This window comes from Equus quagga, chromosome 1 (genome assembly GCF_021613505.1).
Source record: "Equus quagga isolate Etosha38 chromosome 1, UCLA_HA_Equagga_1.0, whole genome shotgun sequence".
Classification (NCBI taxonomy): domain Eukaryota; kingdom Metazoa; phylum Chordata; class Mammalia; order Perissodactyla; family Equidae; genus Equus; species Equus quagga.
The window spans coordinates 162,325,536-162,340,549 of NC_060267.1; the positions used below are offsets into that span (position 1 = coordinate 162,325,536).

A 15,014-nucleotide genomic window follows, 5' to 3' on the forward strand; every position below is an offset into this window, starting at 1 on the left:
GTGTCCTCACTTCGAGCCTGTGGTCCAACCCTTTCACAGCGTTATCTTTTCAGTGTCTAGAAGGGTAGTGTCGAGGTGGAAGAAATCTAGCTGCCTCCTCAAGATAAGCGAGAGGTGAGTTATCTGGCTAACTGGCTAGATGTTAGAAGGATTCAGAAGGCACGTTTTAAAGAAGACTTTATCAACTCTCTAAGTCCAGAGATTCAATTCTCTGCTTTTAGGATAACCTTTGCTCTTCTTGATACCAGATATTTTGGGGGAGAGTGAAATAAACCTGGAAAACTTGCAGTTGCACTAGGAGGGTATGTCGCTTAGTGACCAAAAAAATCATTCGTTTATCCTAAACCGCACTTCATTTTCTGTTCTTTGTAGTATATGTGAGAAATTGTCCAAGATGGTAAGTTTCTAGAGAACAAAAAAACTGGGTTCGGTAAAGGACCATCAGAAATGCGGTTGTGAATCATCTTGCTGGGAGAAACATGGTCCTGCGTCTGTGGCAGCTTCATTTACACTTTTGTCAATTTCCCAGTAAAAAAGCAACTACATAGTTCATATGTAAATTTTTCATACTGGTTCATATAACTGCATAATAAAAATTAAATTTGGAATTTTAAAAATTAATAATAGTACCAATAAATTTTGAGATTGAGATGATTTTCTCCCTAAAATTTTGTGGCATTTTCCTACCAATACCTGCTTATCATTGTTACCAAAGGCGTTGATACTAATTTTTCACTCAAGATTATTTGTTTTGAATATATTTGTGAAGTCACTGATTATATATTTTGTGTAACTTGCAGTAACGTTCTCTAATATTGTGCGACATTTTCTTATTGTCTGGTTCCACAAGTCAAAAAGAAATAGTTATATACAGGGGTGCCAGGAAAAGATGAAATAATTATACAGAACAGCTTGGACATGCACGTGTAAAATGCAACCAGCCTTTATGATAATTAAGCAAGGCACTCTACCTGTTTCATGGATGGATAGAAGATTTAAATATGCAGCTCTGCAAATGGCTTTGTTATGGAAGATTTTTTAAATGAAACATAAGAGGAAAAGGCATTAAAAAAAGAGTCTACAATTAAAAAGGCCAGAGTATGTAATAGCTATTAGTGATACAATTGTCTATTACGCACTGGACACCCAGTGAAGATACAGCACTGTGCATTATGATTTTAATTGTGGATTTCCTTTGTTAGAATTGCAATGGAAGGTAATTGGGAAACAATTAGTTTAGGGTTTTCAAGTCTTTGTAACTATTCCGTTTTCCAGAAAACTTACTTTATGGCGTTATAATTCCTGGCTGTCAGCTGGCAGTTGCTGTCATATTACAGATGCAATCACCTGTGACAATGTGACTTCCTTAACTTAAGCAATCTGATCTCGGGTAATAACTAATGTTGAATGACTGCACTGTTGATCACCTTGATCATAAAAGGAGCAACAATGTCCAGTTTGGATGCTGAGCCTGAGAAGCATCAAAACAATTTGGCCAACGAAAAATGACAGCCATGTTCAAAATGTTTTGTAGGTGAAAACAGCTACTATTGCCACTGAGAGAAATGGGAAACCAGAGAACAATACCATGAACATTAATGCTTCCATTTATGATGAGATTCAGCAGGAAATGAAGCGCGCTAAAGTGTCCCAAGCACTGTTTGCAAAGGTTGCGGCAACCAAAAGCCAGGTAAGAACCTCTGTTAGGTGTTGAGAATGTTTATCTGTGACGCCTGTGAAAATTTCATCCAAAGGGGTGTCTATCTGTGATCTGAACTTGCATCATGGATCGGTCACAGTCTCCAGGATTGTTTACAGAGCTCTGTGATGAAACAAAATGTTCAGATTCAGGTAGTAGAAACTTGGTGGTGTTTCTTCCAACAGCCACTCTCCAGACCAAGGATTTCTCAGTAAATCTCTGAATCAGTTAATAGTTGTTTTCAGAAGAAGAATATTGTAATGTATAGGAAGTGTCTCAATCTGGTCTATTGTAATGGAACGAATAACTTGAATTACTATTTCGTTATTACTTATATGAACTTGATTTCAGCTACAAACAGTATAGTTTCTTCTGTTCCAAATCAGGCATCTACAACTATTAGGTGCACTTATTAAAACAAACTGATACAGACACACATCTTTGCATATTAATGATTTTAGTTTTTCTATAAATATATATCTATAAGACACACATATTGAATTACAATTAGACAAATTGTCCAAATCCGATGAATTATAAAGGAATAGAGTTGAATTGGGAAAGTTTGCAACTTCCTACAAAACAAGATAAAAACATAACAAAGGATAGATAATGAAGTCCTTTATCAGTATAATTTTTACATATTGATAATTTATGTTCATCCAAAGCAGGATCATCTGTATGAACAAACTCACAGTTGTCTATAAACTATGAACAAGTTCAAAGCCAAGAATCCTTTTTAAAGGGCCAGGAGAATGCTAAACTGTCTTTACCTTTAAACAAAGATTTGATAACACCATCAAGGTGAGAATTTAGGGGCAGTCAAGGACTCAGGTGAGATTTTAACAACTTGAAATTTTAAACAAATATATTTTCATTATCGTTAATGGACCCTCCTTTATAAAACAGCCTGTCTGCTGTCAACTTCTGATGAAAACAGACAGTCCTGACAGTATTTACAATATGATGTATTTACAATACAATGCTTTCTTTTAGCTTTTCCTAAAATTTTACTCCTTCAACATTAATAGTTGTACTTGATAGAAGTTTCGCCATAGAAAAGGTTGTTCTTGTTTAAGTTATAGGCTGGATGAAATACTTAAGGGATATCTTGAAAATGTTATATAAAAATGATTAAACTCAAGCTGTGGACTGTAAAAATTATAGCTTTATAGGCCACATGCCTGCCTACCCTTCAATCACTGTCAAAGTGATAATTTCTACAATAATATGTTTCTTTTATTGTGAGATTCTAAACATCAAGTGCTGTTTAAACATTAAACTGAATTGTTTATGTTAGTGCTGTACTCAGCGTGTCATACATCAGGCCACCGTAATCTCTCATGGAATGTAAAATTCTGTCATGAATCATGGCTTGTATATCGGAAATTACTGTAATTTTGATTGGAAATTACAGGGCTCTTGAAATGTTTCTAATTATGATAGAATGTTAGAGCCGCTTCAAACCTGTGTGCTTCTTCAGATGTCTTCATTTACATGCCAAGACTATGCATTAAGGAGAAATGTCCTTTCTCACTTTACCCCTCTCCCACCCACCCTGCACATTCTTGTTTGGACTATTTAGTCTAATTATGATGAGGATCTCATATTTAAACATATATTATCTTGCCTTTCTTTCTGATCCGACATCTTTTCTGACCTGTCCAATTAAATTATCAAGAATAACAGACTTTGTTCCTACAAGGCCACTTTCCCCAAATCTCCAAAATAGATATACAGAGAGACTAGACATGTATTATTGTAATGAGGGTCAGCCTTAACACAAACAAAAATAAATATTAAAACCTTTTTGATAACTGTCATTTAGTTGCTTGTCATTTAATTCAATCTAGCACATCCCTCCCCCCATTTCCTTTCTGACTATAGCATAGCTCCCTAAGGTTAGAGCCCCTCCACTACCTTCATTCTTTCTTCCTTTTAAATGATATCCCAAATTCTTCCCACCTGGGTGGAGTTACTGATTTTGGAACTATTCAGACAGTGGCAGCAACTGATTGTTAATATCGTGAGTGATGTTCTGGGGGGTTTTAAACGTCCTTGTTCTTTGTACCCCTGTCGTGCAAAACTCCGTGAGTCTCTTTCAACAACGTTGATTGGCAGCCTCTATGTGTCCACCATGATGGTGGGTTTCCCAGAACCCCCAAAGCTCTTAGCTAATCTCCTCATTACTGGTTGAGAGAGAATCCAGGGGGCCAGTTTTAGGCTATGGGGTCAGGCAAACTGTTAACTTTCGTTCTCTCGGGTAGTTATTCCTGACTACCAATTTACGATAACTTCCTCGCAGAGCATTTTTGTAGTTTTCTCCTAGCTCTTCAGTTTAGATATTAGCACTACCCTCTTTATGAAAGTATGCAAAAAGATTGATGATTACCTAAAAATAAGGCAGTCCAAAAACTGTGTATTCCTAAGAAAGGAAATCTGACTTAACAAGGGAAGGTAGTCATTTACTTCAGTTCTGTTCTCCTGCCATGATTTTTATGAAGGAAATGGAAAAACTGGCAAACAAACCAAAAAAAAAAATCTTCCAATCAGAATGATTTTTTTCGTGGTCAAAATACTTCTAAAGAATTATTTATACCTTAGACACATGTGCCGGGGTTTGGCAGAAGGAGGCAGAGGTCCCCAAATAAAGCATGTGTGAAGAGGGAAGAACTGGAGTCACTTTTGTCTCGGCTCCATCTGCTTGTGTCTCGCCCTTGTTCTCTGGGTTAGCTTAACCTTCATCACTTTTTTTTTTGCTAGATTGCATCGTGCGTTATACATTATCTACAATGAGTTCTCAGAGTAACTCTGTGAGCCAGCATTGTTTTCCTCATTTTACACACTGGGGCATTCAACTAATAAACAGAAGAGCCAATCCCAAATTCTCTGCCTCTGTCCTCCCATGTTAGTATCTCCTCAGAGTTCCAGGCACCTCAGTCCTGAAGTTACACCCTGCTCCAGGAAAGAGGAATTAGGGATATTGGGCTAATTGGTAGTGGAAAGGTGGGGGCTTGCCCTTCTTCATGCACATATTCATAGCATACGGGTTCTTACCAACATAGGGCCCTTGGAATCCAGATACATAGTGGAGGTCTCACAGGAGGCTTTGGTCCAGGCTGTTTCATTGGTGCTGCAATATTGGGAAGTTATTTAACCTTTTTGAGCCCAAGATTCTCTTAACATGGGAGGAGGTTACATGCTATAATACATGTAGAAGAGCTTTTAAATTATACCTCACTATACACAGATGGGCAACATGTTGTAATGTGCTAAGTAAGAGGCTCAGACCTCCATGCAGTGACTTATTTATTATCTATTTATGTTTTTCAGATACCTTTCACTTTTAAAGATAAAGCTTTAGGTAGATACCCTGAATGACAAGCAGCATAATAGTTTTAAAGTTACTAGAGTCCCAGAATGTTATGGAACCAGAAGCATCATAGTTGTGCTATGCAATGACTAATGCACAAAGTATTTTCAGTAGAGGAAACCAGCTCCGTAGATTCCACAATTTCACGTGTATTATATTATCTCTTCTCTTCGATGAGTAATAGAAATGAGATTGTTTTTAAATCTCATAGAAATGTCTGAATAAAATATGCAAGTAAAAACTGAAGGTAGGCTACTTTTTGTGCTTGGGTAGGAAAGCAAGCTAATGCAAACTTTAAAAGATGATATGCTTTAAACATAATGTGAATAGCTACAAATGAATACCCTTTATATTCTGGGTATTCAAATAAGCAGCAGTTTTTCCAAGTGAATCATATTGGAATTTTATCAAACATTTAGTCTGATAACATTCAAATAATTATGAGAGAAGAATTCGCTAATTTTACTGTTTAAAAAAAATAGTTGATTTGGGTAATAACCATTACGGTATCAAGGTTCAGTTACTGTTCATTGGTTATAGTGTTTTCATATGGGAGATGGAAATGGAATTTTTTCCTTAATGGTGGCAGATGTTGGAATCTAATTTTATTCCACAGCAAACCCCCTGAGAGCTCTGAGACTTAAGGTGTATGTCCAGCAAGGGGACATTAGCAGCACCGTAGGCCTTTCCTTGTACATTGAATTGTTACATTGATTTTCGTGTTTGCAGAGGTGCGGGAAGAGTGAAGGGCTTTTACAGAGCCGCGCTGCATCACCGCTGGTGTTTAGAAGATGATTTTTCTCTAGTGCTTTATTGAACAGAGTATTTCTTTTAGGTAAGGCAACTAGATGATGAAAATTCTATTTGACTGAACATGCTTGCACTATAATCTTTTGCAATCTCTCCCCACCAGTCCTGGGGAGTTAGAGAACTCTTTCGGCACCTATAACTTCAGCTAGTTGATAGGTATAGTTTAAACACTAAAAAAAGGATTTCTGTGAAGATAGCCTGACCACCAGAAGAGACCAAAAAAATTGAAAGCCTTTTGCCTTCTTCTGTCTACTTTTCAGACACCTTTGTCACTGGCATTCAAAACCTGTAGGATAAAAGAGAGAAGGGAGGGCAGAAGAAAGGAAGAAGGAAGCGTTAGTACTCCTTGGGTTTGTAGGTGGGAAAAAAATTATCTTTTCAATTTTGGGTTTGGAAATTCTTGGATGGTGATTGGAAAGTCTTAAATACAAGTAAGATATGATATGTCACAAATCAGTGGGGCTAGAAATGTAATTTTCATTGCTGGGAAATAGAACGTTTAGAGACAAAATCCAGGAGAAAAATCCTGGAACCGTGGTTGCAGTCTGTCTTCTAGCAGGTTAGTGAAGGCATCTTTTATTTTGTTAGAATTAACTTGCACTTGCGGAAACTACACTTTGAAGCTCTCTGCTGATTCATTCTGTTGGAATGTTCATGTAACAGACTTTGCTGCAACACGATTTCACCTGTGTAGCCTCCTATTTAAGACACACACAGGAGGCCCCTGCAGATTGGCGAGTCACGGTTTCTGTTATTTCTGGTGCCACATTCTTTTCTAGCAGTCTGTGGGAAGATCTTCACATGGTGTCCTCATAGCCCTTCCCTTGGGCAGGTAGTTTCTTCAGCCAGGGTCTGAGGAGAGAGCTGCCTCTTAACACACTCTCCATCTAGCGCTTGATTTTGTTGTATTTTATTTCTTTCAATGGGTAGGGAAGACGCTGGGGAGATGCAGCTTAGGTCTCCCTCGGTCACCTTCCCTGGAGGAGGAAGGGGCAAAAGGAGTACTCGAGGAGAGAAGTAGGACAACCCAGAGGGGAGCCACCTGGGCAACCTGCCCATGTTCAGTCTAACACACATTTGTGGAGGCTGCTGTGCTGCATTCTTGAGTAAGAAGGATGTGGAGTGCCGTCAGTTTCCTGTTTAGGGTGTTCTGGGCTGGTAGCCATCTCTAGAAATCGCTTCTGTCTAAATTTTAGGACTCCATATTGGATTTAGTTTTCTAGAATGTAGACCTGTCTTTGTATTTCTAGCTGCTTGCTAAACAGGACTGTTGAAAGTAATGGCTTTAAATACATAAATATTAACATACTCTAACAGTTTCAAGGTATATGATTCTATGTTATACAATGTTTTGAGAGCTAGTTAGATTTGTGGCTCTGAATATGATCCCTTTTCATATTTCTGCATCATAAAAACAAGCATATGTTTTAGTAAATCTAGGGTTTCATTGAGGAGATCCAGAATTATTAAATAGAACCCTTCCTGATTATATTTTTGGCTAAAAATTATGCAAAGGGGTGTTTTTCCCCTAGATGCTTATGTTATCTATTTCCATAAGTCAAACAGAAGATTTTTAGTTATCTTATTGCCACTTTCAAATTATTTAAAATTTTCACTTTTCTCCTAAATTTGAAATTAATTAACTAAAGTCATGTAAACGCATTTTCCCACATTGGCCCAAACTAATGAGTTAACTGTTAAAAAATATAGTCTTAACTCATTAAGCCCAGTTTCTTCATTTCAGAAAGTGTCATAAGAAAGTTTTAGACAAGATTTGAAAAGAATCATTCTGTGAGTATTGGGCCAGCTCTTTAAAGAGGAGCATCACATGAGGAAGTCCAAGGAAGGTCTCCACAGGAGTGGTCCACGTTAAAGCAGGCAGCGCATTACATGCTGAAGCTTGGGTATACCAATTATGTATTTGTAGAATCTGCTTTAATCTGACTCTACCTTTTATCCTAAAATTCTAAGTCTAAGTTGAAAAGTGTGGACTAAGAATATCCTGTGAAAGTTCCTCTTTTTGGAAGCTCTGCTGTAATCAGCTTTGACAGTTCAAGAGAGTTCTTCAGGACAGTTTCAGGTGTCAGCAAAATGGATGTGGAGAAGAGACCAAACCAATGAGGTTTAATTCCTAATAGGAATAAATCTTAAAACCAAATGCCATTCAGTTAAACTTAGTGCATAACTATAACACTGATATAATCCTTTAACAAACCACCAAGTTAAAGGCAGCGTGTTTTCTAGAAGTCTCAACATTTGTCTTTTATGTTTTTGATAGTAAAGGTAGGTTTTATTTTAGCTTTATCTTCTTTTTTCCTCATATGAGAAATGAAAATAAAGGCCCTGTGAAATGAATGAGCTATGAAAATGCATTTATGCAAAATGACAATAGAAAAATAGCTCTGGAAGAAACTGCACTGTTAAAATCTCACATCAGTGCAAGGTGCTGAGAGAGGGGTGGAAGGATGTGTGTTGGTAATATGAATCGAATGTTGATTTTTTCTCTCTTGCCAAAAGAGTATCTTCAGTATCTTAAAAAGTAACCTTCGAGATTATTCATTTTTATAAGTATAGATGGTATGCTTTTACATATGTGGTTCTTTTGCGTGACAGAGTGACAGAACTAAATCATAGACCACCCATTTAAAAAATATATGTATAGATTTTAGAAGTGAGTAGAAATATAGCCATTCTATAATTTATCAGTAAATACCTTGTAAAAATATAAGCTCCAAACCGCTTGTGGAGTTGTTAAATTGATGAAGCTGTCTTTTTTCTAAGTCTTCATCTACTTCTGTTGTATGTTAATAGAGAATCAATATATTCTCCTTTGATTTCTTGATTCAACAATTCCATTTGCTTTTGTGTATTTTTTTTAACAATTCCCTTTTCAACTAGTATGCTTCAGGAATTGGGTTTAAACACACTGTTTCATAAACTGCCAGCCTCCTCGGCCGCCTCAGTGCCTCTGATTCTGTAAATCAGATCATAGGCAGCATGCTGTCATATAATAAGGTGTCTGATCCTTATTACCAGTTTGTTGATGCACAGACTCCTTCAAATTGACCATTGCAACACATGGTTTCCCCTGAAACTAGCTGTGATAATTAGCGTGGTTCTAATGAGACAGAATGTCACTGATCTTGTGCTGAACTGTCGAGTATCGACGCTACGGATGGGAACTGTCAGAGCCTGCCATCTGTGACAGCGCTTGGCATATTCCAGTGGCAAGGTAGAGCATGCTCAATAGAGTATTTTCAAACAAATGGCCCCTTTTCTTGACGAGGGCTCTGTGTCTGTTCAAGTGGAAGCATGTTTGCCCCAACTTCAGCCCATGCTCAACCCATTTTGAGATCCAAATGCAAATAAATATTTAAACCTCTGTGATGTGTTACATAAGAGAGGAATCTTTTGTTTAGCAGGTGAATTCTAAGTGGCTTTCCTTCCCCTGTTTTTTGCCTCTCCCGATTGCCCCATATTGTCAGTTAACAGGAAAGCAGTCATTTAAGATACTTTTCCCCCAATTTTAAAATTGCCTTGTTTAAAAGAGATTTGTTGGGGAGTTGGGATGGCTCCTAGTGATAAAGCAGTCTGATTTAACAGAGAAAAAGGGGAAACGAAAGAAATAGTTGCAAATGTGTGTAGGAATATGCAAGTTGAATAGAAGAATTAAAATGGACAGGACAGTTATATCGGTAGGCTCCAGAGAGAAGTAGAGATTTTTTTGCTGGAGTAAAAGTCCAGCGCTGCTTATCATTCCAAAATATGCTTTGTTGCTTTTTATTTCCTCCTCTCTGGCAGACCACACAGGGCTTGTTCTGAAGAACATTTTCACTAATCTGATCAGGCAGCCAAATACGCCGGGAAAACTGCTTTAATGATCCCACTAATTACCTCAAGTCAATATGAACTGTATTATTAGACTGAGGGAAAATATTCCATTAGGTCTCCCCCTTGGGAGTTTCTCCGCTTTGTGATGTCACTGAAGCCTTCACCCTCTCGCTTGTAATTAATTTTATTTACACACGCAGGCACACACAAGGTCACACCTGCACAACCGGCGCTGGCCAGGGAGCTTGTGGCACTCCGGCTTAATCAGATCTGTCATAATTACCATTCTGCATGTTTCTGACACACGCTGTGAAATATTTCAATTTAACTGCCGCTACCAGCACAACCAGATGTAGTGCGAGTGTGGCTGCATTGGAAATATTATTCCTCAGGATAAACTCTCTCCTCCTCCTTTTTCCTCCCCCCCCCCCCCCCCTTTACAGCTAATGTGGCACAGAAGCTGATGTATCCTGTAAATCTTGAATGCAGTGCTAGATTGATAACAGGCGATTAGACAGTTTAACCACAAACAGCTTGTTCATTTTTCACAAATGAAAACCACATGTGGTGTAACTAAAATTTCAGGCCCCTTTTTTTTTTTTAGGGTTGGGGTATGTGTGTGTGTGTGTTGAAGATGTGCTTAAATAAAAATAAAATTCAGTGAAAAGAAGTGTCTAGAAAAATAGAGAAGTTGCCTAGTGTTTTCCCAGGTTATTTTATCAAAACCTTCATCAAATTCCATTTTTCTACTTTCTCCAAAACTCAAATGGGTAAAAGATTGTATTCTCCATTGGGCTTTCTGTTTATTTCTGTAAGTTTTTTTTTTTTTTTTTTTTTTTTTTTGATGGGAGCCATAATATCCCTTTGGTCCGTGCCTTTTTATTTTTTCAGTGTTAAACCTTTTATTTGAACATAAATTCTGAAAGAATTTCTATAGTTGGGTGGATGTAATTTTTTGAAGGACAGTTTCCCTTATTTTTTTTAATGAAAAGTTGTTAGTTTAGACTTTACAGTCACTTCCCAGACAATCCAAAACCAAAAATGCATCCAATCAGAAAATTTATTTCATAGAGATGTTTGTTAATTTGCAGAATCATCTTGAAAGATAGAATTGAAAGCCAGTGAATTCTGTTTCTATAGAAATATTGGAGAAAAGCTGGCAGAAAGTGCAGGCACAGTAGGTAACCATATAAGACCCAAGTTATCACCAGTCTCAGAAGAATCCAGCCATAAAAAAATTAAAGTGGTGGAGCCATAAGAAGGCAAATAAGCTGGTGGAGAACTAAAATTAAGAGAGGAGGAAGAAATGGGATCAGTGGTGATTTAGAATCGTACCTCCAGAGAAGTTCACAACAATCCACTTTAGAGAACATTTAAAGCGTAGATATAGCCTAGTTAAATGTCTTTTAATGCCAAATAAAATACACTCTTTTTCTTTTTATCTTTATTTTTGTTTTACTACTTCAGTTATGAACCTCACTTTTTGCTTCCTAGGATTCTATGGTGACTCCTATTACCTAACTGATAAGAGAGAACAGAATTTCCCATAGAATAGTGGATTTTTTCCTTTTGTTCCCTTCCTTTATCCATTTTCCCTCTTCCTTTGTTATTTTCTCACATTTAAAAAAAAGATCTTTACTTCCCAATTTGTCAGTGGAACTGTCTTCTCTCTTCCCGCGGCTATTTTCTGTTTTGTGTTTGCGCCATAACATCTTCCAACTTTGAAGTCTAACATTTTTCTGCCTATTCGTATTTTCTTCTGGCCTGAATATCACTCTAGAGGGGAAAAAGAGGATCTGCCTTTTCTTAGAGCCCTCCTTCCATCTCAGCTGCTAAGCAGTTCACATGGCTAGTATCAAATCATTGTCAGTTTCTTCACAGAGTCAAAATCTATCTTTATATTCATTTTACAAGAAGCAGTCATTTTGGAGGATTTGATTCAGTCTTCACATCACCAATTTGTCACAACACTATTTCCTATTGAGTACAGATAGCACCTCAGAATCCTTCTTAACTTAACACGGGGCCGAAGGCACCCGTTGCTAATCAGTGAGATCAATCCACCACTGCTATAGTCACTTATATTTTAGGATTCCCAGGAAGAGGTTTAATATACATAGCATAGTTATTTGGGGATGAGTCCAAGAAATAAGATAAGTGGAGGTAAGAGAAATTATAGCTTATAACTTCATTGCTACTGCCCTTGCTTTAATAACCAGGAAGTTTTTGCACAGCTCCTTCAAGATATGCTAGAAATAAGCCAGCATGCAAATTGAATCACATTTTGCAATCACTGGTAGAGCTCACCACTTAAAGGAAGCTTGTTCCTTTGCAAGTGGGAGATTTCATTTACAACCTGAGAGATCATCCCTAGTTTTCCATGTTTGCAAACTTCAGTTGTTGTGTATTAGGATTTCTTTGTGCCTAGCATATCCATCGATGCAAAAGGGAACAGGAAAGAGAGCAAAAAGAGTGGCTGTTGAGGGATGCTGTAGTATGTATGGAGTTTGAGAATATTCGATATTTTGAATGCAAGGGAAGAGCATGTCTTTCCATTAAATTTAATTAGACTACAAGAAGCCCATTGTTCAAAAAAAAAAATCATAATTCTTTTTATGGACCCTGCTAGGTCCCTGTCTTATAAAAGGACAGTTTTCATGTCTCTGTTAGCAGGTCACAGTTGAGGATTCAGTAGAAATGTAGTTTACAAACTTTATCTTGCCCCAGCTCAGCCCACCTTCCTCAGCCACTCTGCAATTGCTCTTCTCCGTTGCTTTCAGATCCTCGTGAAAATGTACAAGAAGGAAAATTGGTTCCTTTTAATTCTGTTTGCTCTTTTCTGTAGGACCCGCTGTCTGCATTTTTCATCGTCTTTGTTGAAGTCATCAATATCATTTATAGTGTAGCTCTTGTTTTTATTCCAAGCTGAAAGGAATGAGAGGGCATGAGTCCTGATGGTCTGCGTTGGATAGAAATAGGGCTTATTTGCTAACTCACACATGGTTTGTATTACAGCTTGCCCATAGACTTCATCTTTTGGAGAAAGCATTGAGGATTGCAAAGAGTGGTGGTCCCAATTCCCCTGCTACCATGTTGTGTAGCCCCAGACAAGTTGCTTAACCTCACAGGCTTTGAACTTCCCCTTCAGGAAGATGAAATAGGTTGGGTCAGATTATGTCTACCGTCCCTTGAAGTTCCAGGTTCTGTGAGTTTCTTGCTGAAACAGGTGCACAGGTGTGAAAGAGAATGCTATTTTGTGGAAGGTACTGCGACAGGTGTGTTAGTCTGGGAACAAGTCACAGAGGGTGTAAGGTTTTGAATAATGGACAGGCTTAGCTTGAGGGAACAAAGTGCCATTTTGAGGTCTGTAGCCAAAGAGCATTAATTATGAGTGGTTGTGTAGTGAGGAGAATTGATGGTTTGGAATCCAGTGTATGAACTCCATGTTACCTAGTGTGAGATGAGCTCACGATTGATATCAGCTCATCTGAGACCTGTTAGGAGGAAACCGGAAGATCTCCCTCTCATTGTCAGGGACCCGGCAGAGTCAGTACAGTAGAGAAGGAGATGAGCTCAGTTCGGTTGGGAAATGGGCTTGACTTACTAGGTGGTGGGGTAGTGGTTGCCACCCTGAGGTGACTTGAAGGTTACTAAAGAGTTTCTTCCTTAAACATGTCTTTTCTGATTTTTTGACTGATGCCTGAAAGTCTACCTTTAACTTGTCTCTCTCTCTTTTTTTTTTTTTTTCGCATTGGTATAAGTTCTGGGAAGGGTAGCATATTAAGGAGGAAAAAATATACTCGATCCATGAGAAATTGCAGGTCTGAAAGAGGTTAGTGAAACAAGGAGTAAACAAGGAAGAGGAGGCAGGGAATGCCAGCTGGTTTGAGGGACTAGCTCGAAGCCCATATCTGCAAATTTGTAAACTGGAATAATAGCTGCTGAGGAGTGCCCGTCCCCAGATGTCTCCTTTGAATGTTTACCCATTTTACTTATGGTCCCAACACGAATGCTACTTATCATGGGTGCTACTTGGCTGGTTCATTGATGGAGTATTTGGTGGTTTAAATGAAATGCAGATTAGGTAAAAATAAATTACTTTCAATAAGGTCAAGGAAGTGAAGGCTGTAAATAAAACATACATTCACAAACAGACAAATGTTATTAGGAAACCCAGCTCAGTCCATGCCAAGCTGTTACTGTCTAAATTGCCTTCTTTCTTCCTGGCTTGCAATTAATTTTTGCTTGTGTGTTTGGAGATTGGGGGAAGGGTAATAGCCTAATGGATAATGATTTTATTTTAGTATTTTGATTAAAGAGACTCAATAACTTGGACCCTGGATAACCATAAGGACTAAAGCCTTATCCATCAAGCTTAATTTCCAGACAGAAAGTTGTGTTTATATTTCTGGATAAATTTAGCTTTGAGCTACCTATGATATAAAATGATGAGATGGTTGTGTGCTCATTTTCCACCTATCCCCCCGCTTCCCTTTACCGTCTTTCCTACTCACTTTCTTTAATCCTCTATTTGACTAGCTTCCTTCTGCCCTGTCCTCAAGTCTTACAGAAAATACTTTATTAACATCTGCTCTTTGAAAAATGGCGGTGAGAGCAAGGACCATTATTTGATTACTGCTGGTTTCCTGGTATTTGCATGGCTCTCCCCACCCCCACCCACCCACCCACACATACGTAGCACGCCGGTTCCACTGTTCCCTTCCTCTCCCTGCTTCCATCCTGTATCTGCCTTGTTACCTTAGCTCCTTGTATTTGGGAAACCCAGGTGTCTTTGGAAAAACTTATTAGTGTGCCTCTCCTGGCAATTAGATATTTCTCAGAGGATACTCTGCTAATCGTGTTTAGCTTACTTGGATGGTATGAAGTTAACTAAAGTAGAATATGGATGCTTTATTCAGAGGTTGTAAACCCATTTTCTGAGTTTGTAACAGGACCAGGGAAAAAGTGTACTAATGCAATTGTCAATCAAAAAATTTTAAGCTGTAAAACTATTGTTTTATGAATGAAATCTCATCCAGAACTGAAATACATAAATCAGATAAAAGTCTTCCCCCAATGGCTTGAGTCTCCCTCAGTGACTTGAGGATTGGGTGGGGGTGGGGCCTTCTCATCAACACCCAACCCTACCCACACACAAGGAGGGCGCTGCTGAAAGGCCCCGATGGAAACCTGGACTCCTCAGGACATGGTCTTGGAACCAGTGTACTATGATGAACTGTTTTCTTCCATCCCATCTCTAAGAGACATGGCCCTTTAGTGGCAAAAATAACATAAGGAAAT

At 38.2% G+C, this 15,014-nt stretch overlaps 1 protein-coding gene across 4 annotated transcripts in view; it reads left to right on the forward strand.

The window, feature by feature from the left end:
* The window catches only part of SATB1 (SATB homeobox 1), a 96,039-nt gene that overhangs the window by 64,858 nt on the left and 16,167 nt on the right, over window positions 1-15,014 (forward strand). For all 4 annotated transcript variants that reach the window (XM_046638736.1, XM_046638724.1, XM_046638743.1 and 1 more), the window contains exon 9: window positions 1,535-1,690. In XM_046638736.1, the coding sequence (XP_046494692.1) occupies window positions 1,535-1,690 (156 nt within the window). The remainder of the gene's footprint in view (window positions 1-1,534; window positions 1,691-15,014) is intronic.